Raw genomic sequence first — 27,127 nt, forward strand, 5'->3', positions numbered from 1 at the left:
GACACGTGCTACATCTTTGTAAATGCATCTACGTGATAATATATATGTATGTTCCATGTGTGCTTATAATACATGCTTATCACATAAGCGATATTTGGTTTTCCGTGAACTTCAGTTTTTACAAACCGTGTTGTCATTATTAGGAAAGGCATAACAAACCTGAGTTCACACGGATATAATTCAAAAGAGTGGATTTTGTAATTTTCTGTGAAACATATTTTGTTATAGGGCTTGTGGATATCCTCACTTATCTTGAGGCCACTGTTTTTGAAGCTCGTCTCAATTAAAGAATCCAATTTCAGACAGGAATCTGATATTTGTAATAAACCAGCGTGCAATTTCTTGTGACGTCAACACTATTCGCATGACGTTTACCACAAAAACAAGCACCTTGTAGGGGTCCATGTGAGTATTTCTATATATTTTGTGGAGAATGTTTTAGTTTCTCCTCCAGAAAATGTAAACAATTTGTGGGATAGAATGAGCTTATTTTTAACTAAAATACCTGTATGCCATTTTTTTAAATGGCATTGTTTTCTGTTGTCAAACTTGGGTGAGGAAGCATTCTTATTATACGAAGGGGGGTAACTCTTATTTGTTTTCATTCGTTTTCTGATGTTTTTCCTTCCATTCAGACATATCATGCTTATGTTGGAAACAGGGCGGAGGAAATAAAACGTGTGCGTTATCTTATCCACCATATCAGTAGCCAACATAGATTCATTCGAATATTCTGTGCGGCTTTTAGGGACATTGTTGATGAACTGAATGCTTACGTATATGTCAAGATTCTCATGTACATTAATTTTGTCTAGCTAGGAAACATAGCGCTCATATATATGTGTGAGCCGTGTGTATCTTGGCTACATTTTCTCACGACCCACTAACTTATCTTTGACATTCTATGATTTTAATTTACTTTGTAAAGATTCATAGGTATGCATAAACAGATCTGTACGTTTTTCACTCAATGTATTAGACTAATGACTAGTTGTCATTTATAGCGTTTTTTAACGATTTGCTCCATTGTTTCTTAACATAATGAATAAAAATTTCTGTTTCACAATTTTTCCTGCATGTTTACAATTTCCGATCATGTTTCTCGTATGTGGGGAACAGGAAGCGCAATAGCTTATTTTGTGCTTTCCCAACAACTAACAAGATCATTTATCACTATTTCAGAATCTTTCATGTGATTAACCAAATGTGACAAATTTGGTAATAAAATTATTTTGTTTCAAACCTTGACATATTGAAGAAATTTCAAAATTGGAAGTTGTTTGCCAAAAATGAAATTTATAAAACAAAACCTGCTGTCATTGTGAATGTTGACAGACGCTAACATGGAGATATCTCCACGTGGATGAACTTACCAAAGTTTCCTTTTTGAGTAGTTGTTTGCTATTTAGGCAATGTTTGTTTCCTTATGGAAAAAACTTTAAGAGGTGAAAATTGACATGTCACCTGTTAGTTATATTTTGTCAGTGTTGTATGCAATGTATCTGTCAAGCTGGGAATTTAGGTGAATACAAAGTTTGATTTAGTTTAGTGATGTGTCAATATGTGAAATACTATAGAAGTACAAGTCAATCTGTCTGTGCAAGTGCTACACCAAGTTGTTGGCATGAACTGGTATGCTGCTTTAGGTTTAACAGGTCGCTGACCAGTACTGTTTTACAGTTCAGATAGTCAGAATTATACTAACACCCTAATCATAAATTAATCCTTTCTTCTAATATTATTGTATGGGGTCAAAGATCTAGGAAATGAATAGCAAACAAGGCCACTGAAGCATGACTGAATCAAAAGCTGTGTGCTAGTTAGATTACACAACTTAACTGATATATTCAATAATTAACTGATATTATCAACTATGTGCTTCAATAGGTTTGTCACATTTATTTTTGAAGTGCCGTAATGTAATTGTGTGATTTTCTCAGATTGTTTTAGTCAGCTTAATTCCATAGTGCTATGTTATGTTTAAAATCCAGTCAAAGTTTGAGAATGGTTTTCAAGCAGTTTTTATGTGACTGAAGTAAATATTTAGTTTCTGATTTCATAGAGTTTAAGTATCCTAAACAAGTTTTTACTGACTTTGTTAATATGTGTTTAGGAACATATTAATGCATTCATTTGAGTACTTACAGTTGTGTATTAACACAAACATAAATCAGGTTGTATATTTGCTTTTCTTCCAAATATTTGTTTTGTTTTGCAATGCATAATTTTTACAATTTTCTGTTTAAATAATTTATTCTATATGCCTTATACATTTTCACAAACAACATATTTCTTTTCACTTTATTGATATATATTCTGTATTTCACATACAATAGTAGGTCTTGCCAAATACAGTTAGAATCACAAATGTTGTCATTCTGAAGAATGATTAACTTTTAGACAGACAGACATTTTAGTTCAGTAATGTAGGCCTCTAGCCCATAATACAACATAGTGCAAATGGAAAGAATGTATACATGCTTGATGTAGGATATCAGTTGAAATACTGGGTCCATTAGTTGTAGTAGTGGGTTTATGTTTTGTCTATTATTGATGGGATTTATTCTCATTGATACTATCTAACATAGACCTGTAATGAAATATAATTTTGTATTTACAGAAACAATACCATCATAGGTCTGTAATAGGCATGGAATGTGGGGTGGTATAGTCAATGACCATCTGTCTGTCCATCCATAATCATTTTGTTTCTGGCGCACAACTCGAAAAAGTTCAATATTTTTCCAAAATAATTGGCACATATATCAAACAGCACCTAACATTGTCCCTTTTGCTATTTTCAGATTTTTGTCATTTTTTTTTTCTTGGTTTCTGTGGAAATGATTTGAACTTTAGTCTCAAAGGGGCTATATACCAGTATTACCACCATATACCCTGGATGAATCTTCGTGTCGCACCGATAATTTTATTACCTCCCTTTGCTGGCTCTGCATTCTCACACTAGGGTTTGCAGTAAGGCTCAGATTTGGGAGAAAACATTCAGACAAATTGACAGGTCTGAAACTTTTATAAAATATATGCAACAACTCATTCTACCTCTTTCAGAGTACTTCTGCCTAATTTGTGTTGCCAAGTTTAATCGGTTTGATAATTCAAAAGGTGAAAATGAGGTGTGATTGGTACGCTCAACTTCCCAGCATAGACACTTGGATAAATCACCAGCAAAGGGAGGTAATAAATTCGTTGGGTTGAGCCGTTGATGCATCCAGCTTATAGTGGAGATTTATTGGAACTTATACCCTGGAGATATCGAGGATGAGAAAACATCTGTGTGAGCTGTTTTGTCACAATGGGAATCTGTCTGAAGGTACCAGTAGCAATGAGCTTGATTGTCTGCCCACAGATCACCAGGGAGTGCGGGGGATGCGGGTAGTGGTTCTGGCCAACATGTTGTGACAGCAGCACCCAGAGTCAGTAGGTAAGGCATTCCTGGAAGTACTGAGCGGCAGCCTGAACCAATTACTTGTTATATCTTATCAACTATCCTGCTGATCAGTCTTTAGTTATGTTATCAACTATCTCCACTGAACTGTCAGTGATGTGAATACTAGCTGTTCCCACTAATCAACTGTTATCAACTGTCCCCACTGATCAGTTGTTGGTTGCATTGTCAACTGTCCCCACTGATCAGTTGTTGGTTGCATTGTCAACTGTCCCATGGTCAACTGTTCCCACTGATCAGTTGTTGGTTGCATTGTCAACTGTCCCCACTGATCAGTTCTTGGTTGCATTGTCAACTGTCCCCACTGATCGGTTGTTGGTTGCATTGTCAACTGTCCCATTGTCAGCTGTCCCCACTGATCTGTTGTTGGTTGCATTGTCAACTGTCCCATTGTCAGCTGTCCCCACTGATCAGTTGTTGCTTTTATTATCAACTGTCCCCACTGATCAGTTGTTCCTTGTATTGTCAACTGTCCCTGCTGATTGGTTGTTGCTTGTATTGTCAACTGTCCCCACTGATAAGTTGTTGGTGGCATTGTCAACTGTCCCATTGTCAACTGTCCCCACTGATCAGTTGTTGGTTGCATTGCCAACTGTCCCATTGTCAACTGTCCCCACTGATCAACTGTTGGTGGCATTGTCAACTGTCCCCACTGATCAGCTGTTGGTGGCATTATCAACTGTCCCATTGTCAACTGTCCCCACTGATCAGCTGTTGGTGGCATTGTCAACTGTCCCATTGTCAACTGTCCCCACTGATCAGTTCTTGGTTGCATTGCCAACTGTCCCATTGTCAACTTTCCCCACTGATCAACTGTTGGTGGCATTGTCAACTCTCCCCACTGATCAGCTGTTGGTGGCATTATCAACTGTCCCATTGTCAGCTGTCCCCACTGCTCAGCTGTTGGTGGCATTGTCAACTGTCCCATTGTCAACTGTCCCCACTGATCAGTTGTTTGTTGCATTGCCAACTGTCCCATTGTCAACTGTCCCCACTGATGAACTGTTGGTGGCATTGTCAACTCTCCCCACTGATCAGCTGTTGGTGGCATTATCAACTGTCCCATTGTCAGCTGTCCCCACTGCTCAGCTGTTGGTGGCATTGTCAACTGTCCTATTGTCAACTGTCCCCACTGATCAGTTGTTGGTTGCATTGTCACTGTCCCCACTGATGAACTGTTGGTGGCATTGTCAGCTGTCCCCACTGATCAGCTGTTGGTGGCATTGTCAACTGTCCCACTGTCAACTGTCCCCACTGATCGGTTGTTGGTTGCATTGTCAACTGTCCCCACTGAACAGCTGTTGGTGGCACTGTCAACTGTCCTCACTGATCAGCTGTTGGTGGCACTGTCAACTGTCCCCACTGATCAATTGTTGGTTGCATTGTCAACTGTCCCCACTGATCAGTTGTTGGTGGCATTGTCAACTGTCCCATTGTCAACTGTCCCCACTGATCAGTTGTTGGTAGCATTGTCAACTGTCCCATGGTCAACTCCCCATTGATCAGCTGTTAGTGGCATTGTCAACTGTCCCCACTGATCAGCTGTTAGTTGCATTGTCAACTGTCCCATGGTCAACTCCCCATTGATCAGTTGTTAGTTGCATTGTCAACTGTCCCATGGTCAACTCCCCATTGATCAGCTGTTAGTGGCATTGTCAACTGTCCCCACTGATCAGCTGTTAGTTGCATTGTCAACTGTCCCATGGTCAACTCCCCACTGATCAGCTGTTAGTTGCATTGTCAACTGTCCCATGGTCAACTCCCCATTGATCAGTTGTTGGTTGCATTGTCAACTGTCCCATTGTCAACTGTCCCCACTGATCAGTTGTTAGTTGCATTGTCAACTGTTCCTGCAGATTTACATAGATTTTGGACTACACAAATGAATTGTTTGACTGGAATATATTGTTTCTTTGAAGGAAATTGTTGTCCATAACTTTCTTTGAATGTGCAGCAGTTTTTAGTTACATAAGTAATCATTTCATCTCAACATTGGTTTTCATGCTTGCCATAAAAGGTGACTATGCTTGTCATAAAAGGTGACTATGCTTGCCATAAAAGGTGACTATGCTTGTCGTAAGAGGCGACTATGCTTGTCGTAAGAGGCGACTATGCTTGCCATAAAAGGTGACTATGCTTGTCGTAAGAGGCGACTAACGGGATCGGGTGGTCAGACGAGCTGACTTGGTTGACACATGTCATCGGTTCCCAATTGCGCAGATCAACGCTCATGTTGTTGATCACTGGATTGTCTGGTCCAGACTCTATTATTTACAGACCGTCGCCATATAGCTGGAATATTGCTAAGTGCAATTTAAAACTAAATTCACTCACTCACTCAACATTGGTTTTAAAACTATCCTTCCCAAGTAATCAGTAAATGGTTATTGAAATATAGTTTCTGTTTTACCTGAACAGTTAATGCTTATACGGTTCTGTAGTTTGAAATGTCTAATAGTTGCCCATATTTTTTAATAATTTGTTTCTAATCATATGTTGCAAGTATTCAATCCTGACCAATTAGCTCTTGGTTAATAGTGCAGTTGTTGAAAGGCTATGATATGACTGTAATGACATCCAAAGTAGTGTTAAACCATCTTAGTTACACAGTGTTTTATAAGTCATCTGAACTGACAACTGGTTACATAAAGATAAACCTGTGTCTACACCTACGAACCATTACTTGTATATTCTGTTTTGAAAGGTTTCTGTTTTGCCATAATCAACTTTTTGTGATCCCTCTTTTCAAAATTCTGAAACTGTTTTTACGTTGTCAGTATTAACTCCTGAACAGGTTCCTGAAACAGATCCATGCTATTATTAGTCAGCCGTTGATGGGCTGTTATTGATTGGAGTTTTGAATTTCAGTGCACCATCTCATAGCGATGGGTTAGGAAGCTTTATAAGATGCATATTGATTTGTATTTAAGATTTCTTCACTCCAGCGTGATAAATATCCATATAAACAAAGGGAATTGTATACTGTTATTGATTTGAGTTTTACTCTAATAATACTGAATTATGAATGTTTATTGGAACCACATTGTATGTTTTCTATTAATTGACATTTAAGATCTTTAAAGAAAGGATAAATGGATATGTGATATTTATTTCTTTGTAAATATCTATACCTGCAAAGAGAAGTGTTTTCAATTAGCATTCAGACTGAGTGTAGAAACTAGAACAGCTCCTAGCTCCAGGGCAGGCAATGATTCAAGCCTGACCCCACACAGGTTTCTTCCTTCCTGTCGTCATGTCCCTGCCTGATGTGTGAATGTAAGTAGACAGCTTCACACATACTCCAGATGTTTACACAATTTAGTGTAACAAATATTGCATACGCTTTGGTCTTTATCAGTAATTTCAACATGTGGACAGTGCCTTGCATTGAACTTGTTCATTATTTTGAATCAACATTTGAAATTATCTGAACTCCAGGACCCTGAGATAGTAAAATTCAGGAAGGATCCGTGACATTTCCTGGAGAACTGTCACTTCTACCATATACCATTGTAGTGCTGAAACTGATAATTTTTTCAGCCTTCCAAACTAAGCCAATTGGGCACTTAAATAACAATTTCTTTTTGTTAAAACAGCCTTTTTACGCAAATTTCACATACCAAAGCAAGTGTATTTTTCCTGTTTGAAGAATACTTGTACGATATTTAAAATGCATACATTAAAACTCTTGTCTCTCATCCGATTTAATTTTAGATTTTAGAAAAAAAACCCCATAATTTTGTAGGTCATCCTGCTTTAGATTATTTTATTGATAAACTAAGACAAAATCATTGACTGAAAAGAAATATATGTGGAGATCTGCGATGTGACAACATAACGTACATTGTATTTGGGCATGGCAGAGTTTACAGCAACGGCATAATATGCAAAGGGAAACCACTCCCATCTTGCGTAGAAACTAAGATTAGCTGCCCTTGTGGTACTGAAAAGGTCATGGCCACTGCTTATCGCATGCAGAGACCTTTTGTTACTATCCTTTCTTTCTTTGTCAAAAAGGTATGGTGTTCATACTTTTTCCAACACTGAATCGAGTGAGAATTGTACTTTATGACAATGACTCGATAATGAGTTTGTTCACTGCCGCAAATAACAATATTTCTGACGTTAAATCGATGTTGCGTTCTCCGTGTTGTTGAAGTGCCAAGGTGAATCATACAGTTTTATGCAATATGATATCAATCCCCAAACTTAAAGCTAATTATTTGCGTGAAATTGACACCAACTTGGACGCCATTTTTATACTGACTACAATGATCTTAGCTCCTTACAATTGGTTCCGACCAACTGTAAGTTTTGATTGTAACTTTCAATGATCTTAGCCTACAATCACTTTGTGCAAGTGGATGGCGATTGTAGCCGAAGCCAAAGATCGCAATCTTAAAGATTTACAACAATTGTAGCTGTAAGATCGTTCTGTGCAAGTGGCCCCTGATTATCATGATAATGCTCATGCTGTCAAAGTATGATAGAATACATTTAAAACACTCATTACTCGCTCCCATGTTGTCTAGCAGAGATTGTCATCAGTACACACCGTATTTGTTTATTTCTGAAGATGTCTGTTACTAGATTATGCATAAGGATCAGTGCACAGAAATGATAGCAAAGCCATATGTTTAGAATGTCTGTTTTTCTCTTAAACTATTAGTTTGTGTATTTCTCTGTGAACAATTCAGCAATATTTGTAGTGTGTCAGCATTTGTGTCCGATTTCTCAAATCATCCCATCAAAGAAAATGTGAAACAGAAAGAATTAATCTTTCTTTGATGAGAATATTATGTGAAAACAGACACTGTATGCACACATGAGACTTGTTCAGAGTAGTACTTCATCTAAATATAATCTAAAAACAAATTGCTTTTATCTCATATGCAGGCTCATGAAGGTCCGGAGTAGAATACTCACTAAATATTTCCAAAACCTCTCAGCTGTTTATGCAATGTTCGTAAGAAATGGACAGAAAAAGGCCGTCAGTATAACTATGGCAGATACTTTTTGACTCATATTTTGTTATAAATTATCTTTGAAGAAAATGTCACACTGTTGACATGGTTCTTATTGAAGTTTCAGCTTTCTTCTTGTTGTTTGTATGTTTAAAACTATCAGATTTGAGTTTATTATTGGAAAAAATTTTATTCTAATTGCAAAACTATAACCAATAGCAAGCCTTAAACAATTACAGATGGTATGGATTGAATTCAGTACAAAATTATGTTTTAATAATGTTGGGGTTTTTTCTTTCAAACATAATTCTCCTGTTCTCTATAACTAAGAATTATAATATCAAAGGTGTATTGGTGGGAATGGTCTACATCCCTGGTCATATTTTATTCCATGATATACAATAACATCAAATAGTTTAGATAAATATTAAAACTGACAAAATAATTGTGGAAAAGACATATTGACTTATGTATCCAATCCCAAATTTTTATTTTTATTTGAAACAAAAACGTTTTCGAAAACCAATCCCTCTAATGTCTGTATTTTCCTTGTGACGTCATGACATGTTTTGATTTGCACTGACGCCACAGCCACCCTGTTTAAGCCAGCATGGAAGTATGCTTGGATACAGGGGAATGATATTTTAGTCACAAAAATTTCACCGCTAATTATGTCTGTAGATAAAACTTCAAACAGGCAATTGGGTATAAAAGTAAATCAGACATCAGCTGTCTGTGTCAGAGTGGAAAGAGTGTCAGAGTGGAAGAGAGCCTCATACTGAGGTGGGTTGAACACTCGTATCTCCCTGACACTGTGAGTCTCCAACTGTTATCTCCAACCTCACTCCAAGGTAGGTCAAATCTAGCGGTCAACTTTATCAGTGCTTGGGGATATGGGTAATGTGTATTCATATATATTGTATAACATTGGCCTATCTGATCAGCAGTGTGCACACCTTCACTACAGTATCTTCTGTGAATGACATTTTTGTTGAAATCTAGAGGTCTTACGCATATCAATATAGGGTTTGCACAGAAAATATTTGTCGGAATTGTGAGAGGATAGATCTTATAATATTTCCTGTGCAAGTATGTATGCAAATAATTTGTGATGTAACACACTGGAGTGAAGCAGAAACGCAGAAACAGAAAGTATGTATGTTTGAATGGTCATTTCACCATCTGTATGCCCAGAGGGAGGATACAAACATATATTTTGACATCTTGTCTACCTGAGTCGACTTTGTCCCCAGCAGCAGCTTATGCCTGATCTACCTCACATCCTTGAGGTTCCAAAGGTATACACAGGTAGACATTACCAGTAATCTGTTGGCTTTGAAATGTTCACAGGTGTAAGAAAGTAGAGATTACCTGTCATCTGCTGGAGTACACTACAACACATATAATTTAATGTACACTTTTTATGACTATGATTAATATACTCATGGACAAAACTAAAGGAACAGAGATTGACATGTTCTAGTGTATTTTTGGCATGCTTCATAGTCAGGGCATATTTGGTTGGATGCCATGGGTGATCATGTCATGATGCCCTGATTATGTGGGACACTGCTTTTTTCAATCAATGGGGCTCTGAGTTTATTATTTACAGACTGCCATAATATATTTATGGCTGTGTGTGGCATTAAACATCAAACAAACAAATCATTATTGTGACTATGTACTTACCTGTGTCTACCTATTCCCCAGTCCTGGTTCAGGTAAAATATACAGACAGGTGTTCAGGCTGGCAACTTGTGCCAATTTTACTTGATTTCCATTAATGTTATTGTGGTAACTGTTGGATAGGCATCGGGAGATTGATGAGTAAATACCAAAGTTCCAGCTCGTCAGATATCAGCACATGGTGTTTTTCATTTGCATATCTACACTGTTGTCACTCCAGGTTTATGTGACTTGGAACTTGATGAGCAAGTTGTTATCCTAGAAATTGTACCTTTTCCCATATGATTGTGGGTTGTACTTTCAGGTCTGATTATGTTTGAAGGTTTGTCGTCTCTATTCTCACTCTGTAACTCATTCAGCAACATAGTTTATGTCAGCTGCTTCCTGAACTTTCCCCCCACATAGTGCTGACACACCATGATATAACTCAACTAGTGTTTAGAGTGACATTCAACCATGTGTTTTCATTTGTGACTGTTTGGGGAAGAAAATAGTAGTGATGACATAATGTTGGTGTCAGATCTTACAGCTTAATGGGCTGGTGGGGTAGCCTAGTGGTTAAAGCGTTTGCTCTTCATGATGGAAAAAAAATACTAGATTTGATTTGCCACATGGGCACAATGTGTGCTGCCCATTTCTGGTTTTCCCCTCCGGATATTACTGATATAACTGGAATAATGCTAAAAGGGACCTGAGCATGTCCTCTGCTTCTGTACCTTAGGGAGTAGAGTTACAGTTTAATGCTGGATAGAAGTCTTTAATTCCACTAGTTTATGCTTGAGGAGTTAACAAACCAGAAGGGTGTTTGTCTGAAACACTGAACCTTACTGAGTTTTACAGTCCCAAGCATTAGATCTAGATGTCATTTTGACTTCATATCTAGATGACTGAAACTCACTGTATAATAACATATTTGTCATATTTTGTCTTGTTGCTGTAAAGTATAAATATGGCAAAATAGAGGAAAATAGCATGAAAGCATTACCAGCAATCTGATGTGAGAGATCCACATGTTTGTATAATCTAATCTGAAAATTCTCTCAGAAAGTTAGAATCCTTCTATTTCTGTACAGTCGTAACACAAGAGCTTTTGTTGTCAGGTGACAGGAACATTGTGTAAGCAGCCATGTCAGAAGGGCAGACGGACAAGGCCAGGGATGCAGACGGTCTAGCTATGCAGAGCTGCAATAACAGCTCGGTTAAGCTGTCAAAAGATGACATGTTTTCAGAAGGCTCTGCAACAATGGATCAAGATAGAGAGGTGCAGTTTGAAATCAGAGAAGAACTACCAAAGTCAGAACAACCAAAGAAGTGCCTTGCTCTACGGACTTGCTGCCACAGGACCTTCAAACCTATTCAAACACAATACAATCCATTGCCAGAAAATGCCACATTTGGTCAAAAAGTGAAATATTTTTTTATGTGTCCACCCCATGGGAAAGTAGGAGGCTTTCTGTTGCTGTTGTTCATGTTCGGGATCTGGCTCGCTGTCTTGATCTCACTGACTGGAGCAGAGGCTCTTCCAGGAGGCAACCTGTTTGCATTGCTAGTGTTGTTTGTTGCCTGTTGGTTTGGTGGATATTTGGTGTCACTGGTTAAAAACATCATTCCATTCCTGCCCCTTCCTCCGTTACTAGGTAAGTTGTAATTATGTGTGACATGTCTGATGGTGTATGCCTTCAGTGTTCTTGACTCTCATGCAGAGTTGACGTCTGCTTTGAGTTAGATAGCTTGAACATTTTGGTGTTGTTTTTGCAGTAGGTTGAGATGTTAACATATTGACTTAAATTAGCTTGCCTGGAAAAATGTACTGAAAACACATGCTGATAATGATAATATTTTTATGGAACACCTAAGAAAAATATCCTATTTCACTCATTTTAATGACAATGTCCTCCTTTTTTTCCAGGCATGTTGATTGTAGGAGGAATACTGCGAAATGTTCCCCACATTGCCATCTCCACAGATATACATCCATCCTGGTCATCAGGAGCCAGGTATGTTGTCACACACTGTTTGTTGGTTGTCTAGAGAAGAACTCAGCAGGATACTGACTGTGACATGGTGGCCTGCATATATTCAGGTGTGGATCAGATTGACATTACGACTAATGATCCAACTGTCAGGATATGGTGACATTTAATCAGTTGAGTTTAGTTGGGCTTTATATCACCTTAGCATTATTTCTGCCATATAGTTATGAGGACACTCAGCCAGTTGACCAAGTCCAGCCAACAGACCCTTTAATATAGCTTGTACGGGACCAATGCGTACCCAGGGGCTGTAGGGTAGCCTAGTGGCTAAAGCATTTGCTCATCACACCGAAGACCTGGGTTCAATTCCCACATGGGTGCAATGTGTGAAGCAGTTCTTGTGTCTCTTGTTGTGACTTTGCTGGAATATTGCCTAAAATGACATAAAACCACACTCTCCCACTCCCAATCCTTCCCCAGAATATGTAAACCATAGGGAAACCACTACTATGGTTGGTAGTTCAGTCTTATCTAAGAAGAAACAAATATGAAAATGAAGAGCAGGGTAAGGGATTTAATGCATTATTTGAGAGAGTAAGGAAATTAATTGTAGGTCACCTGAATAAAAGTCAAGCAAGTTTAAGTATAGGAGAAAACACGCCTCGGAGGTTTTGAGGGCGGGAACTTCTGACCCTGATGGTTTTACAGTGTCTATCAAAATCAAGGAGAAGTGTTTTCTCTAACATATATAGCATCAGTGATGGATAATTACAGTGTAGATGATCATGTTATGAAGCTACATAACAATAACTTTATGCGCAAGTAAAATATACTTCGTGACAGTAACTATAAGTAGATAACTTAACCCCATACTCCTGTGGTAGAGTGTCCTGTCTACAAAACCTGATCGCTGCAGTTCCAGTCTTGCTTGGGAATGTATTTGCACTTTGAACATGATCTTGAACAAAATTTTTCAAATGATTTCAAACACTCATATATCATTTGAACGTTGATGTTCATATAGTTAGGAAAAGACAATTACAAAAAAGTAAAACATGGGAAGAGGTCTTCCTAACAAAACAAAAACCTCAAATGTGGTCATTCTAAGAAAACAAGAGATGGTGTAATATGTAATGAGAAGCACACCTCAGGTTTATATAACTTGATCAGACTGTATCTTGTAACACTATCATAGCAACCCATGCTTGCCATAAAAGGTGACTCTGCTTGTCGTAACAGGATTGGGTGGTCAGACTTGGTTGGCACATGTCGTCGGTTCCCAATATGCGCAGATCGATTGGATTGCCTGGCCCAGACTCGATTATTTACAGACTGCCGTCATATATCTGGACTATTGCTGGGCGTGGCGTAAAACTAAACTCACTCACTCACTATCCAAGGAAATGACAAATAGTATGTTCATATTCAAGAAACGTAATGTTTGTAAGTGTTTATGGTTATATAACTAGAAAATATAGTCGTCAGTACAGTTTTGAGAAGCTAACATATCAGCAATTTTAATGTTATATCAGATGTTAATGTTATGGAGTTTATATTCCAGGAATATGGCTCTGGGTATCATCTTGCTACGAGCTGGACTCGGACTGGACCCGTCTGCTCTCAGGAAGCTCTCGTTTGTCGTCTTCAGGCTGGCATTCTCACCGTGTCTGATGGAGACAGTTGCAGATGCAGTCGCATCACATCTCCTGCTTGGATTTCCTTGGGAATGGGGCTTCATGCTCGGGTAAATACGCAAGAATAGTGTTTCATCATTGTGGGAGAGGTGTTTCATTTGTGGTTAAATACATATGAGCACTACCAATGGAAGAGGGGGCATCATGATTAGGTAGATACACAGGTGCCTTCATGCTTGGGTGTATACATTCAACGGAGTGAGATTTCATGTATAGGTACATGGAGATAGGGTTTCGTGTGCAGGTCAGTAGAGTGAGATCAAGCTTCATATGCAGGGAAATAGAAAGAGAATGGGCTTCATGTGCAGGTAAATAGAGGGAGATTGGCCTTCATGCTCAGGTAAATACATTTCTGCTACATCATGGCAAATGCTGTACATTGTATCCCATGTAGGTGAACAGTGTTCTTGTATTTGAAGACTTCAAACTGCTAAGGGAGATAACTCTAGATGTAAAGAGTTGTCAAGATGGTATGTATCCAGTTAGCGTAACAGTGATGAAATTTTGTTTCAGAATGTGAATGAGAGTGAGTATGTGAATATGGTTCAGCACATATTAAAGCAGAGATATCATATACTGTGTGTTTCAGGTTTGTGATTGCTGCAGTGTCCCCTGCGGTGGTGGTCCCCTGTCTGTTGTCACTGCAGGAACAGGGGTACGGAGTGGACAAAGGCATCCCCACCCTGGTCATCGCAGCAGCCAGTGTTGATGACGTTCTCGCCATCACTGGTTTTGGTGTTGTGCTGGGTATTGCCTTCTCACACGGTGCGTACCTTGTTTGAGTACACCTGTCATCAGTCTCATCTCTGTGTTCTGTTACACAGATTCATCTGTTCCAGACTTGATTATTCTTGTTCAGGACACAGTTTTGATGACAGATACATTCACCCTTGTACCTCAGAATCTCTGTGGACTGCAGGGCCGAATAGATCCCTTGAAGTTGTGCTTGCCCAAAGGAGTGTGTTATATGTTTGACACTGCACTTGAGAATAATGCAGCAGAAGCATTCCTGTCTGTAACTGAATGAATATGATTTGTACTGTGGGAACTTAGCCTGATCCTCTGATCAAGTGAGTCACCTCTTAAAAGTGCTTAGGTAACTGAGACCAGTTTTATTCAGGATTCCCCACTTTGTAAAACCACTGACAAGAGGCAGTTGACGTCTCTATTTGTGTTCCATCATATCCAGCCATCAGTACTCATATTATGAAGCACTGGTTTGTCTTTTCCAGATTTTGTGTATTACTCTCAGATTATAAATCATAAGGTGGCATTGATAGATGATTTGTCAATTGTCTTTTTGTTACCTAATAGCTGAATGTAGGATCTAATTTACTATCCAACTCATTGTGGCCTTGCTGTGTTCTGATTGCTCCAGGGAACTTGGTGTGGACACTGCTGAAGGGCCCCTTGGAAGCTGTGGTAGGCGTCGCCTTGGGTGTTGTGGCTGGGATCATACTGTGGTACTTCCCACAACGCAGCAGTGTAAGTTGACCTGGGTGTACATCTCCTCATTACTGGTTCTACTCAAACTTGCTGATGTGTAGCTATGGTTTAAATATATAAACTATGCATAGTACTTGAAATACAAGGGTCTCTATGTTTCATGGAGATGTGTTGCTATAATTTTTTATTTTCAGTTTTGTCTTTAAGTACTCTCCATGCATAATTTATATCAAATCATAATCTGTTACAGTCTGTTAACATCAGTGGAATATATGTAACTGCAAGTGATCCCATTTAAAACATCAGACTGTATTGTTGAATCTGTCCTCACTGAATAAGGCTGGGATCTTAGTCCAGTTTAGAAAACAGTCCTGATTAGACAGAAGAGTTGTGTACCTTGGTCACTCATGCAAAATAAACTGTAGTTATGATGTGTGTTCGTGCTCAGTAATGCAATAGTTCAACTATATGTAAGAAATATTCTCTTAGAAAGGCTGACACCACAGTAAGAAAAAAATCTGCACAAGCGTAATCCTAGCAGTGGCAGGGACAGTAGTTATGGCTATGTACAGTCTACAGATAACATTAACATACAAATGATGGTACTGTTGGAAAACTTAACAAATTTACAGTCATCACTTTTTCACCTGACTGTCTCATTTGATTGTGTGTTATCTGGCATCTCCTTCCAATCTCTCACAGAATTAGGAGATCACATGACAAGTAGAAGTATTAGTGTGAGAAAGGAAGGCAGGTCTTTCTATAATATTATCTATGCCTGTGCAACAATATTCAGTCCACTTTATTTTACCTAGTGATATGGCAAAGGTTATCGCTGAGGCAAAGGTTATCGTATGAGAACAGCTTTCCAGAAACTTTTGAGAAGTTAATCCAGATTAGAGCATCAATTATGGGATAATTATGCATCCATCCCAGTATTTCAGTCCAGAAATCAGGGAGGGAATCTGGATAAATGAGATAACTGTTGGTGACAAATGAGTATGATAAATCTAGGACGATAAATCTAGGATCTAAGATATCAGTATTCGCAGAGATAAGGGTGAGTTGAGGATTACATATTTGAATGTTGTTACAGAAGAACCTGGTGTTGTTTCGGTCTGTGATGCTGGTTGGGTTCGGTTTGATGGCCATCTTCCTCTCCACGTACCTCAAGTGGGCAGGGTCTGGACCTCTGGGATGCCTCACTCTCGCGTTTGTGGCTGCACTGAAATGGAGGAAAGAATTCAAAGAAGGTGAACAGGTTAGTCAGTAACTAATTCATTTCGAATGTTTGTCTCCTTTGTTTCTATTGAGATTGATTATGTTTCTGGTCAAACAACGCACAAAATGTTGTCCTTAATCATCAATATCATCAGTATCAATACTTTTCAAGCAGAATGTGATGTATAATACTTCATAGTGCCTGGTAAGTTTTTTTTGTTTGATCTTACTTCTATGAGCACAAGTCAGGCTAACAACAAGTGCCATATGTAACATATAGCTTGATGTTGCCGGGCATCGAACCCAGATCTTCCTCCAGAGATAAATGTTCTCTCTCACTTGCAAACTTTATGAACACATAACAAGTGATGAAGATATGTACCCACACAATCCTTGGGTTTCAGAGGATGAAGATAGAATATTTTTGTTTCAGTGTTTGTATGTTTATTGACATTGCAGCACATGATTGTGATGTAGTGAAACTGAATGTTTTCAGAATCCGATTGAGGGTGTCGTTGGAGTCCTATGGATGATTTTTCAGCCATTACTGTTTGGTCTGATTGGTGCAGAGGTGGAGATCTCCAGTATTGACAAAAACACCATTGGTAGGTCATGCTCTGTATAGAATATCAACATGAACAACACCACTAGATCTGTTTGGAGAATATCAAGACCAGTATTATTCGATTTGTGTCATTATTTGACAAGATGATCTGCTGAAGTGTTTCTGAGGTATTTATCCGGATGAGTTGTATGTCTTCAGGTCTAGGCCTAGCCACGCTTGGAATTGGGTTGGCAGTACGGATGGTGGTGTCCTTCCTGGCAGTGTTCTTCACAAATCTCAACAAAAAGGAGAGGATGTTCATTCCATTTGCATGGCTGCCTAAAGCTACAGTGCAGGTGGGTGGTTGACTGATCACAGCAGACGACATGTCAGTAATCATTCCCTGGTGTTTTGAGCCTGGTATTCAGCATGTAACAACTGAACCTATGGTTTAAAAGGTCATATCACCCACATTGGTCTGAGACTGAAGGTGATGACTCCACACTAGTGAATGACATGTGAATGCCAATCGTGTTCGTGAGGTTTAGTTTCGCCATTTGGAGACGCTTTCTGCTGAATTATTCTCCACTGTTTGATTTCTGCTTCACTTTGTTTTATTCCCATAACAATTGTAGATCTCAAGTCCATTATTTTGGAGAGAAATCTTACATGGATCCAACAAGACATGTACTAGAAAGGACTGTAGTGTGTTGTTAGCATTCACATGTATATTCTGGTGTTTGTAATCTGAACAATGCTACTCTCAAAGAACTGTGTGAATATGGTGAGTTTTCAAATAAGCTTTGTTTTTCTCCAGGCTGCCATTGGTGCCAAAGCCTACGAAATGGCTGTTTCTGAAGGAAAACCAGAGCTGGAGAATCTAGGCAAACAGGTCAGTATGAATTATCTCCCTTTTGGATGGGAGCCTACAAACATTGCATGCTGGGATAGGGAAGGGAAGTGGGACTGATGATTAGTCATACATATGGTTGATGTTGTTGCTGTTTGTTTGACCATTTCTTGCGCTTTTCAATTTTGTTTCTTAACTTAGTACAAGAATGATTGGAAAGTTGAATGACTAATTCCAAGGCGAAGGCTTACACTTACTGTTCGCTGTATATTGTAATTGCTGATACACTCATAGTGAAGGACAACCCAACATGTCCAACTTATGATTAGTTCCTCCTTGTTTGTTTTTTAGCATGCTTTATGGTGTAGGAAGTGTGTACGTGTATGTGCAGAGATGTACATTTACCACTGATTGCATTCATGCTTTTTTCAGTTTTGCCCTTTAACACTTCATATATGCCACTAACTGTTTTGTGTCACTTTCAGCACAGCTGACACTTTGCTACCATTGATTTTGTTTGTTTTGTGCCTTACTTTCAGCTTATGTTTACATTTTTCTCTAACATTCCTTTACAAAAATGTACCAGTTGTCATTTTGACCATAAACTGATCATGGTTGTGTTTATTTATTGTCCAAATTGTCTTCCAGTTTAACATGTCTAGGAGTACTTCTGTCATGTTACTAAGCCAGACATTTATAGCACATAGAACCTGTCCATGTTGGGCAGTGAGATGAGGATATCACTGATACCACTGAGTTTTAACAACTGACTATTATGGAATAGTTATAGCAAGACCACCATTGTACTGCTTCCCACATGGTACCCCAAGCAGATTCACTTTTTCAGTGTGATATTGTCAGTGTCTCTTCTGTCAGTCTGTAATCATTCAGTTTCCAGCGCATAGCTAAAAAACCTGTTCAATACTTTTAAGACAAATTGGTATATATAACAGAACCTAAAGTGCTGTATTTTGCTATTAAATTATTTGGGGCATTTTCTGTTTTTCTGGATTTCCATGACTTAGTCTAAAAAAGGAAGGGTGGGCTTTGTTTCCAGGGAACAACCAAAAAACTTTCAGTATCATGCTACAAAACCTGGCAGATATATCAAACAAATCTTGAAGTGGTGCCAGCTATTTGCAGAGTTTTCGCATTTACATTTTTCATGATTGCCAGTTGGCTTCTTTGCTCTCCACCTTTTGATCTGTAATTTTCCTATTTTGCTTGAGTTGTAATTAGCATCCTTCTATTTCTCAATTGTCTAAGTGCATCAGGGCCTAGATTTTCGAAGCTCTGTTAGTGCAATGATAGTCATAAGTTAAGGTTAATGTACGGCACTTATGTCTATCTTAGCACTAAGACAGCTTCAAAAATCTGTTTGAGTATTACAAAATTAAGGGTATGTCTGAAATAAAAATACTATGAAATGAAATTTTACATAAATAGATAAACTGAAAATAAATGTTTTTGAAACAAAACATTTTTGAACCAAGGACTTAAAACAGTAATAAATGCAAACTTCATCTGATCAGTAATGACCGGAATAATGCTGTGACGTAAGGCCAACTCACCCCCACTTTCACATAAGTATGAGGATATTATGCAGATACGCAGTTTATCTGTACGTGAATATTTAGATGAATTCTATATCAAACAAATCTTGAAGTGGTGTCATTTGCTATTTGCAGATTTTTCGCATGTACACTTTTCATGATTTCCATTGAAATGATTTGAACTTCATCGAAAAACATTAAGTTGGACTTAAAGTAACTGTCAGATGATTTGTTCTTTCAAATTTGTGGGAATTGATTTGTCATCTTCAGCTGATTCTTTTCCTAAGTTGGCTTCTTTGCTCTCCACCTTTTGATCTGTAAGTTTTCCTATTTTGCTTGAGTTGTGATTAGCATCCTTCTATTTCTCAATTGTCTAAGTGCATCAGTGCTTGTCTCAGCTTGTCATAACATTATTAAGCATGCAGCACTCACTGTGGGTCATTGCAAGGATGGAATAATGTTCAGTGTGGTGGTTGCACGCTCGGAATGTTCCGTGGGTATGTTTATCTTTGTAGTTTACTTTATGAGGCAACTTTAACACACCTAACCGTAACAAAGTAAAAAATGTTCATATTGACCGACTAGTGTATGTTAATAATGTATATATGTGCACAAAAGGCGTAACCATACATTGTATTGCCATCTTTTAATGCTCCGATTCAGTGCAGATGTTACTATTTGTGGTTTCTTTATGTGTTCATGTGATAATTATAACACACACATTTCTGTCTTTTTACATGTAGCCAAATATGTTTAGGTATGATCTGAAGTTTCAGTAATGTATAACAGTTTCTAGCCTCTAGCCTGATCTAGCCTCTCTTTAGCCATTTGCCTTCGTACTCCTCACGACTCCCATTCCTGGACATCCTTGCATCATGTGACACCTCAGCCGAGTCATTCTCTTCGTTCTCATACGGCAGTATCAACAGTTGTATACACGTCTCCTTTGCGTAACAGACACTGCCTAAGAATATGAATAGAGAAGTACAGACAGTCATCCACGTAGTGAGACCACGCGAGGATGGTCAATATCGGTTTTAAGGTTCTTATGGCAGGAAATAAATCACCAGTACGCAATCTAAGATTTGACATTCTTGTTTGCACACATGTACAGATATTGGCCTATGGACCTAGATTTTCGAAGCTCTGTTAGTGCAATGATAGTCATAAGTCAAGGTTAATGTATGGCACTTATGTCTATCTTAGCGCGAAGAGAGCTTCAAGAATCTATTTGAGTATTACAAAATCAAGTGTATGTCTGAAATAAACATACTATAAATTGAAATTTTACATAAATAAATTGAAAATAAATGTTTTTGAAACAAAACATTTTTTATCCAAGGACTTAAAACAGTAATAAATGCAAACTTGATCTGATCAGTAATGGCTGGAAGAATGCTGATGTGACGTAAGGCCAACTCACCTCTACTTTCACATAGATATGAGTACATTATGCAGATATGCAGCTTATCTGTACCTCAATATTTAGGTGAATTCTCTGCTGTTTCTTTCATCCGTTCAAGATCCAACTTGAGAGTAGTTGTGGTAACATATTCGCTGAACAGATACGGTGATCCCTGCTTTGCCTTCTACAGATATAACTACATTTCTCTTTACGTTCTCTTTTCCTTCTACTTTTGACAGATCTTCTGCATTCAATGAACGTTTTACAGTCAGCATACCTTCAACACTCAGCAACCTATGTCAGTTGGGAGAATCACCCCTGTTCAATGAACCTTGGTAGTGAGGTATTTCATTCCAGTTGGGTTTGGCAAACTAATTAGCGATTCAGCTCATCTTTATCTTTTCGCTAAAGGCTACTACAGCAATGCAGCTGAACCTTCCTGTCTCTGGGGATCATTCCATAATACACTTCAGGATCAGAGTTGTCAGGCCCTACCGCTAGTCGAATAGTGGAGGATTCATCCACAGATCTTCAGGATCAGAGTTGTCAGGCCCTACCGCTAGTCGAATAGTGGAGGATTCATCCACAGATCTTCAGGATCAGAGTTGTCAGGCCCTACCGCTAGTCGAATAGTGGAGGATTCATCCACACATCTTCAGGATCAGAGTTGTCAGGCCCTACCGCTAGTCGAATAGTGGAGGATTCATCCACAGATCTTCAGGATCAGAGTTGTCAGGCCCTACCGCTAGTCGAATAGTGGAGGATTCATCCACAGATCTTCAGGATCAGAGTTGTCAGGCCCTACCGCTAGTCGAATAGTGGAGGATTCATCCACACATCTTCAGGATCAGAGTTGTCAGGCCCTACCGCTAGTCGAATAGTGGAGGATTCATCCACAGATCTTCAGGATCAGAGTTGTCAGGCCCTACCGCTAGTCGAATAGTGGAGGATTCATCCACACATCTTCAGGATCAGAGTTGTCAGGCCCTACCGCTAGTCGAATAGTGGAGGATTCATCCACAGATCTTCAGGATCAGAGTTGTCAGGCCCTACCGCTAGTCGAATAGTGGAGGATTCATCCACACATCTTCAGGATCAGAGTTGTCAGGCCCTACCGCTAGTCGAATAGTGGAGGATTCATCCACAGATCTTCAGGATCAGAGTTGTCAGGCCCTACCGCTAGTCGAATAGTGGAGGATTCATCCACAGATCTTCAGGATCAGAGTTGTCAGGCCCTACCGCTAGTCGAATAGTGGAGGATTCATCCACAGATCTTCAGGATCAGAGTTGTCAGGCCCTACCGCTAGTCGAATAGTGGAGGATTCATCCACACATCTTCAGGATCAGAGTTGTCAGGCCCTACCGCTAGTCGAATAGTGGAGGATTCATCCACACATCTTCAGGATCAGAGTTGTCAGGCCCTACCGCTAGTCGAATAGTGGAGGATTCATCCACACATCTTCAGGATCAGAGTTGTCAGGCCCTACCGCTAGTCGAATAGTGGAGGATTCATCCACACATCTTCAGGATCAGAGTTGTCAGGCCCTACCGCTAGTCGAATAGTGGAGGATTCATCCACAGATCTTCAGGATCAGAGTTGTCAGGCCCTACCGCTAGTCGAATAGTGGAGGATTCATCCACACATCTTCAGGTAGGTTTGTCTTCCTCACTTCTTCCAAAGTTAATTTCTTTGCTATCACGTTCAACAATCACCTTCCCAGGTATGTCTCACCAATCCTGGATTCACTGCTGTGAATTAGAATACCGTAGCCATACCTTGGGAAAACCAAGATCTGTACAGTCCTTGAGCTACAGCCACTTTTGCATTCCAACAAACGGGCACATCAGTCCTTGAAGTTCCATCCCCTGACTCAGGATTTATCAATAGTCTTACAACGTCTGTTTTCAGACGTTTATGAATCTTTGGCTGAGCAGACCTCCGAGCACATCACCTATAAGACACGCTTCCTTGTGGTGTTGGCTACAGCTATTGAGATGTCAAAACTCCATGTGCTAGATGTATGATTTGAAAAGGAAGTACTTGGTAGAGTTTTCCAGGGTCTTAGCTGGGATTCATCCTGAAAAAATAATTGCCTGGTCAACCAGATCAGCTGGTCACATCCCACCATTGTCTACTATACTGGAGGCAGATGACACTGAGGACCAAGGCACAGTGGGTAAACAGCTTTTCATCCCACTGTCTACAGCTTCCGCAGAGCAAGTCTCTCGTACAACCTCTGAATGAGACTGGCCATCCAACAGACGTACACTTCTGCTGGTCTTTGCCGCCCAATGTCTACATGATGTCTCAGTAGTAGAGGTACCTAGTCCTGACACAGCAATTGTCAAGGGCCCGTCAATGTCAATAAGTGCTGTCCTTTGAGTTGTGGAGAACTTCATTCCTTGTTTTCACTTTGGGCATAGATGAACTTCATTCCTTTTTTTCTCTTTGGGCATGGATCATCCTTGCTTGGCCATTAAGTGGTGCATTGTCGTAAAGTATTCATAGAATGAGTTCTCCATAGACTAAATTACTAAGTCTTGGACTAAGATGCAGAGGTGATCAACACTCATGCTTTCTGACCTCTACTCTCATGAGCAATTTCATCAGTAAAGTGTGAATGCTGAATTCCAGTGGATTTCGATATGTCCCCATTCATAAGTTGCTGTACACATCTTTGACTAAGTTTTGATAACAAGACCAAGGGTCGTTGGATGTTGTTCAGAACTGGACGTTAAACTAGTTGAGCATACTGGGCTGTGCTTCCTTTTCACCTTCAGGTGTGATCCGGGGACTTAGGTTAAAAGCAGGGCTCGGCTAAGATAAAAGACATACAACTTAAAGGCTGATCATCAGGCCGAGACCTCTGGCCTTTTGTCTCGATCAAAAGTTGCAATGGAAGACCTCATTTCCTCGGGAGTGCCCACTCCCTGGCAGTTTTTGTGACAAGTACACTATGGGGTTGGGAAGAAGCGAAATACTAGCATTGAAGTGATGAGGTCAATCTGAGACTGAACTTGTAAAAAGCCTCCTTGAGCAATATAACCATGTTATCATCATCTGCACAATCAACATGCAGATATCAGGTAATCTACACCCCGACCACCTGATCATGGGATAAGTACAAACTGTGAGATAGGATAAGATTTAAAAATCTGTAAATTTTAACTATTAATTGTATTGTTTTCAATATTTATGCCATCCCATGTGGATGCCTGCCCAACCTACCCCACTAACAGATAGAATTACAGATTGTAAGTATGCTCCTAGAAGAGAAGGACTAGACTGAGGTGTTACATGATCAACCAGGAAGCATGGTGCATGCTTCACAGAGCCTTATGATGTCCAGTAATGGGAGCAGTGTGGAGTGTTCAGGTGAATGACACAAGAGAGTTCTATTCCTCTCAGCTGTCAGATCATGAGAGAGAGAAAGTACAAACCATGAGATAGAATAAGTATTTCTAAATATATAGTTTGTTCTTACAATTTACAATTGTTATCATGCATCATTTTCAATTGTTTTCTTTAAGGATAGCCATAATGAAGAGATCATGTTTATTAACACTTTTTCTTCCCCCCTTGCATTTCTGATGATCTGGACAACAACTCGACCTTCCACCCATCTGTGACCTTCAATGATCTAATCTGCAACTGTGGCACACTGGAACATTCTGGAAAACCTCGTCTGTATATGCCTTGTTTATTCTGTTTGTATATTGTTACAAAACATGAATTTGTCATGTTTTTTATGGATTCACAACTTTGTTTTTGCATTCTCTGCTTTTGACATGACTTCTGCTTTTGCATCTACCTTGTCTTGATTATGTGTCACTGACACTCATAATGTTGTTTGATCTCTAAAAATCAAATTTTTGGTAATATGATCATGCTTTACTGATAATATTTTTTGAATGCATCATGCTGAAACATTGACGTAACTTTTGTAATTGTCGAATTCATTCTTTTACATTGCATTCAACTCGATTTCTCGCTGTGTGGTTGATGCGTGACTCATTCAGGTTTTAACACTGGCTGTGTTATCCATATTGGTGACGGCTCCGCTCGGGGCAGCCATTGTGTCCATCAGTGGACCACGGTTGCTGAAACTGACTCTGAAAGACAAGGGAGATGATGTTGAAGTTGCTGAAGCTGCTGTGAGGGATGATGAAGAAGAGAAGGAAGCAGAGGAAGAAGGAGGTCTAAGGGAGAAAATGCTCCAGTAAGGAAGCCATGAAGAATGTGGTCATATCTAGACAGAACATAAGCTGAACTTCCGTCCTGCAGAAAGTCTGGTCATATCTTTTTTGAATACTGGCTGAAGCTGTGTTCTGGATGAGCTGCAGGTTTTATACTGAGGAACTTGTTGGAGGACATGCCACAATGCACCCGATTCATCATACCTACAAGAACTACAGCCTCTTCTTAGAAAAATAACAGCTACAGTGTTATCAAACTGTCATTGCAACAGATAAAGAAATTGTGGCTTCTGAGTTGTAATACTCTCACATGAAATTACAATTTACTTTTAACTTTGTGACTCTGACATGGACTTCCTATCGTGGTTAAGATCCTCCTTCCAAGATCCAGTTGTTGACAATCATATTAGCAAGGTCTCCACAAACAATAGCATGTAGTCTACCTGTCATTTGGTGTCTTACATCACTTATATCAGGCATATCACACACTGACTTAATATCAGTTGTCTGGCTCAATTCAGGTAGTATTTTGTAGTAGTGGTGTGTTGATTAGTGGTACTAATGGCATATGTTTGCAGAACCAACATTTTCCATACTTAAAGAATTTGTTGTCACTCCATTTTCCCATCAACTATGAAGAGTTACCTCCCCATGGTTGTGTATATGTAACAATGTGAATTGACATATGGCCCTGTTACACTGACAGGGACTGCTCTGTTTACTTCTCATGGTACTTAGGGTGTGCAACATGTACCAAAGTGTTGTAGTGTCCTCTTCATTTGCTGATCTTGTGACAGGCAGTGGTGAAGTGTGCAAGTTCATGTATGCACCACCAGTTTGACATCTGTGTATTTTACACGTTCTCATATAAATAGCTGATCAAAAACATGTTACAGTACCCACCAGTTGTCATCATATGTCTAAGAAAATGTGGTGTTCCTGAACTTGTCTCGAGTAGTATACATACACAGTATTTCAGGTGAATATATTCACAAGGAGGAACGATGTGTATGCTGTCCTATGCAGTTTTGAGATAGAATGTTCTCCTTACTGAATATGATCAGTTTAGCCTTGGGTACAGTCAGATGTCACAGTTTAGCCAACATGGCAGGGGAGCTCACTCTGTGCTGCCACTAGATTGATTCCAGCAGATCAATAGTTACAGAACACTGACCTGCAGCAGCAAAGACTGATCAAAAGACTACCACACACCAAGTAAAATGGATGCTCAGTGTGACTTAGATGCCAGTAGTTTTAAGAACTCAAAGAATATAGATTTGGATTGTGATTTTTTGCTGTTGAAAAATGTAATTTTAGAATGATTTTATTAGATTATTTGCAGATACATGAGGATGAATGAAATAAACATATCTGAGAGCAAGTGTTTCTTACTGTTTTCATGTTGAACATTTCTTTAAAAACATTTCTAAAATATGTTTTCGTACAAGAAGTTTCTTTCTCACTGTCTTCTGGTTTCTTGTATACTGCAAGAGTGGTGCATCCCACCAGTAAGTCAGGACATGCTCACATTTTCCACAAACATCTGGTGTCCTTACTGATTTTCTGTGTCCACCGGAATCTAGTTTGTTGGATAATTGAGACTTGTTATTATGTGGCATTTATGGTGGATGTTTACCTTGATGGTTTACATCAGTGCTACATGGCTCTGTGACTGCTGGTGATCCTGAAACTGATCTGTTTTCATGCCTTCTTGAATTCATTCCTCTGATACTGGCTCGTGACAGTGACACTATGTATGTGCTATTAAAAGAAGGTGTCTGATTTGGTTCAAATTAATGCATATTCTCATAAAAAAAACACCTTTAGAATAGAATCCACATTTTTATCATATTATATAAGGCAAGGCAAATGTTGTTCGTGCCTTCTTGATTTACACTGAAACTTTCTTGCATATATTATCTTCCTACTGTTCATTCCTATCACCATAATTAGGATTAGTTTTCATTGTCTTTCCTTCACTACTCAACTAACTTCTTTGCCAAAAAGGCTTAAATGTCAAACCCCAAGCAGGAGAATATTTTCTAATGTTTGACAGAGAAGCGTTTGTGCCAAACAAAGAATTGTAGTGGTTTACACATCATCAGTTCCCAGTTGTGCAGATCGATGCTTA

General features: G+C 39.2%; 1 protein-coding gene across 4 annotated transcripts in view; it reads left to right on the forward strand.

Annotated features, from left to right (window-relative positions):
• The first annotated feature begins 355 nt into the window (after positions 1 to 355).
• LOC137283409 (sodium/hydrogen exchanger 9B2-like) overlaps positions 356 to 27,127 on the forward strand; it is a 37,568-nt gene continuing 10,796 nt past the window's right edge. Inside the window, exons 1-12 of one of the 4 annotated variants that reach the window (XM_067814880.1) lie at positions 356 to 405; positions 3,365 to 3,439; positions 11,214 to 11,750; positions 12,023 to 12,110; positions 13,648 to 13,830; positions 14,370 to 14,545; positions 15,159 to 15,265; positions 16,323 to 16,487; positions 16,944 to 17,052; positions 17,211 to 17,347; positions 17,809 to 17,883; positions 24,820 to 26,377. In XM_067814880.1, coding sequence (XP_067670981.1) covers positions 11,240 to 11,750; positions 12,023 to 12,110; positions 13,648 to 13,830; positions 14,370 to 14,545; positions 15,159 to 15,265; positions 16,323 to 16,487; positions 16,944 to 17,052; positions 17,211 to 17,347; positions 17,809 to 17,883; positions 24,820 to 25,023 — 1,755 coding nt within the window. In that variant the 5' untranslated portion in view covers positions 356 to 405; positions 3,365 to 3,439; positions 11,214 to 11,239 and the 3' untranslated portion in view covers positions 25,024 to 26,377. Of the gene's footprint in view, positions 406 to 603; positions 681 to 3,364; positions 3,440 to 9,029; positions 9,279 to 11,213; positions 11,751 to 12,022; positions 12,111 to 13,647; positions 13,831 to 14,369; positions 14,546 to 15,158; positions 15,266 to 16,322; positions 16,488 to 16,943; positions 17,053 to 17,210; positions 17,348 to 17,808; positions 17,884 to 24,819; positions 26,378 to 27,127 lie in introns of those variants that run through there. The other 3 variants (XM_067814881.1, XM_067814879.1, XM_067814882.1) reach the window with 3 other exon arrangements.

The sequence above is a fragment of the Haliotis asinina genome, chromosome 5 (assembly GCF_037392515.1).
Source record: "Haliotis asinina isolate JCU_RB_2024 chromosome 5, JCU_Hal_asi_v2, whole genome shotgun sequence".
NCBI lineage: Eukaryota > Metazoa > Mollusca > Gastropoda > Lepetellida > Haliotidae > Haliotis > Haliotis asinina.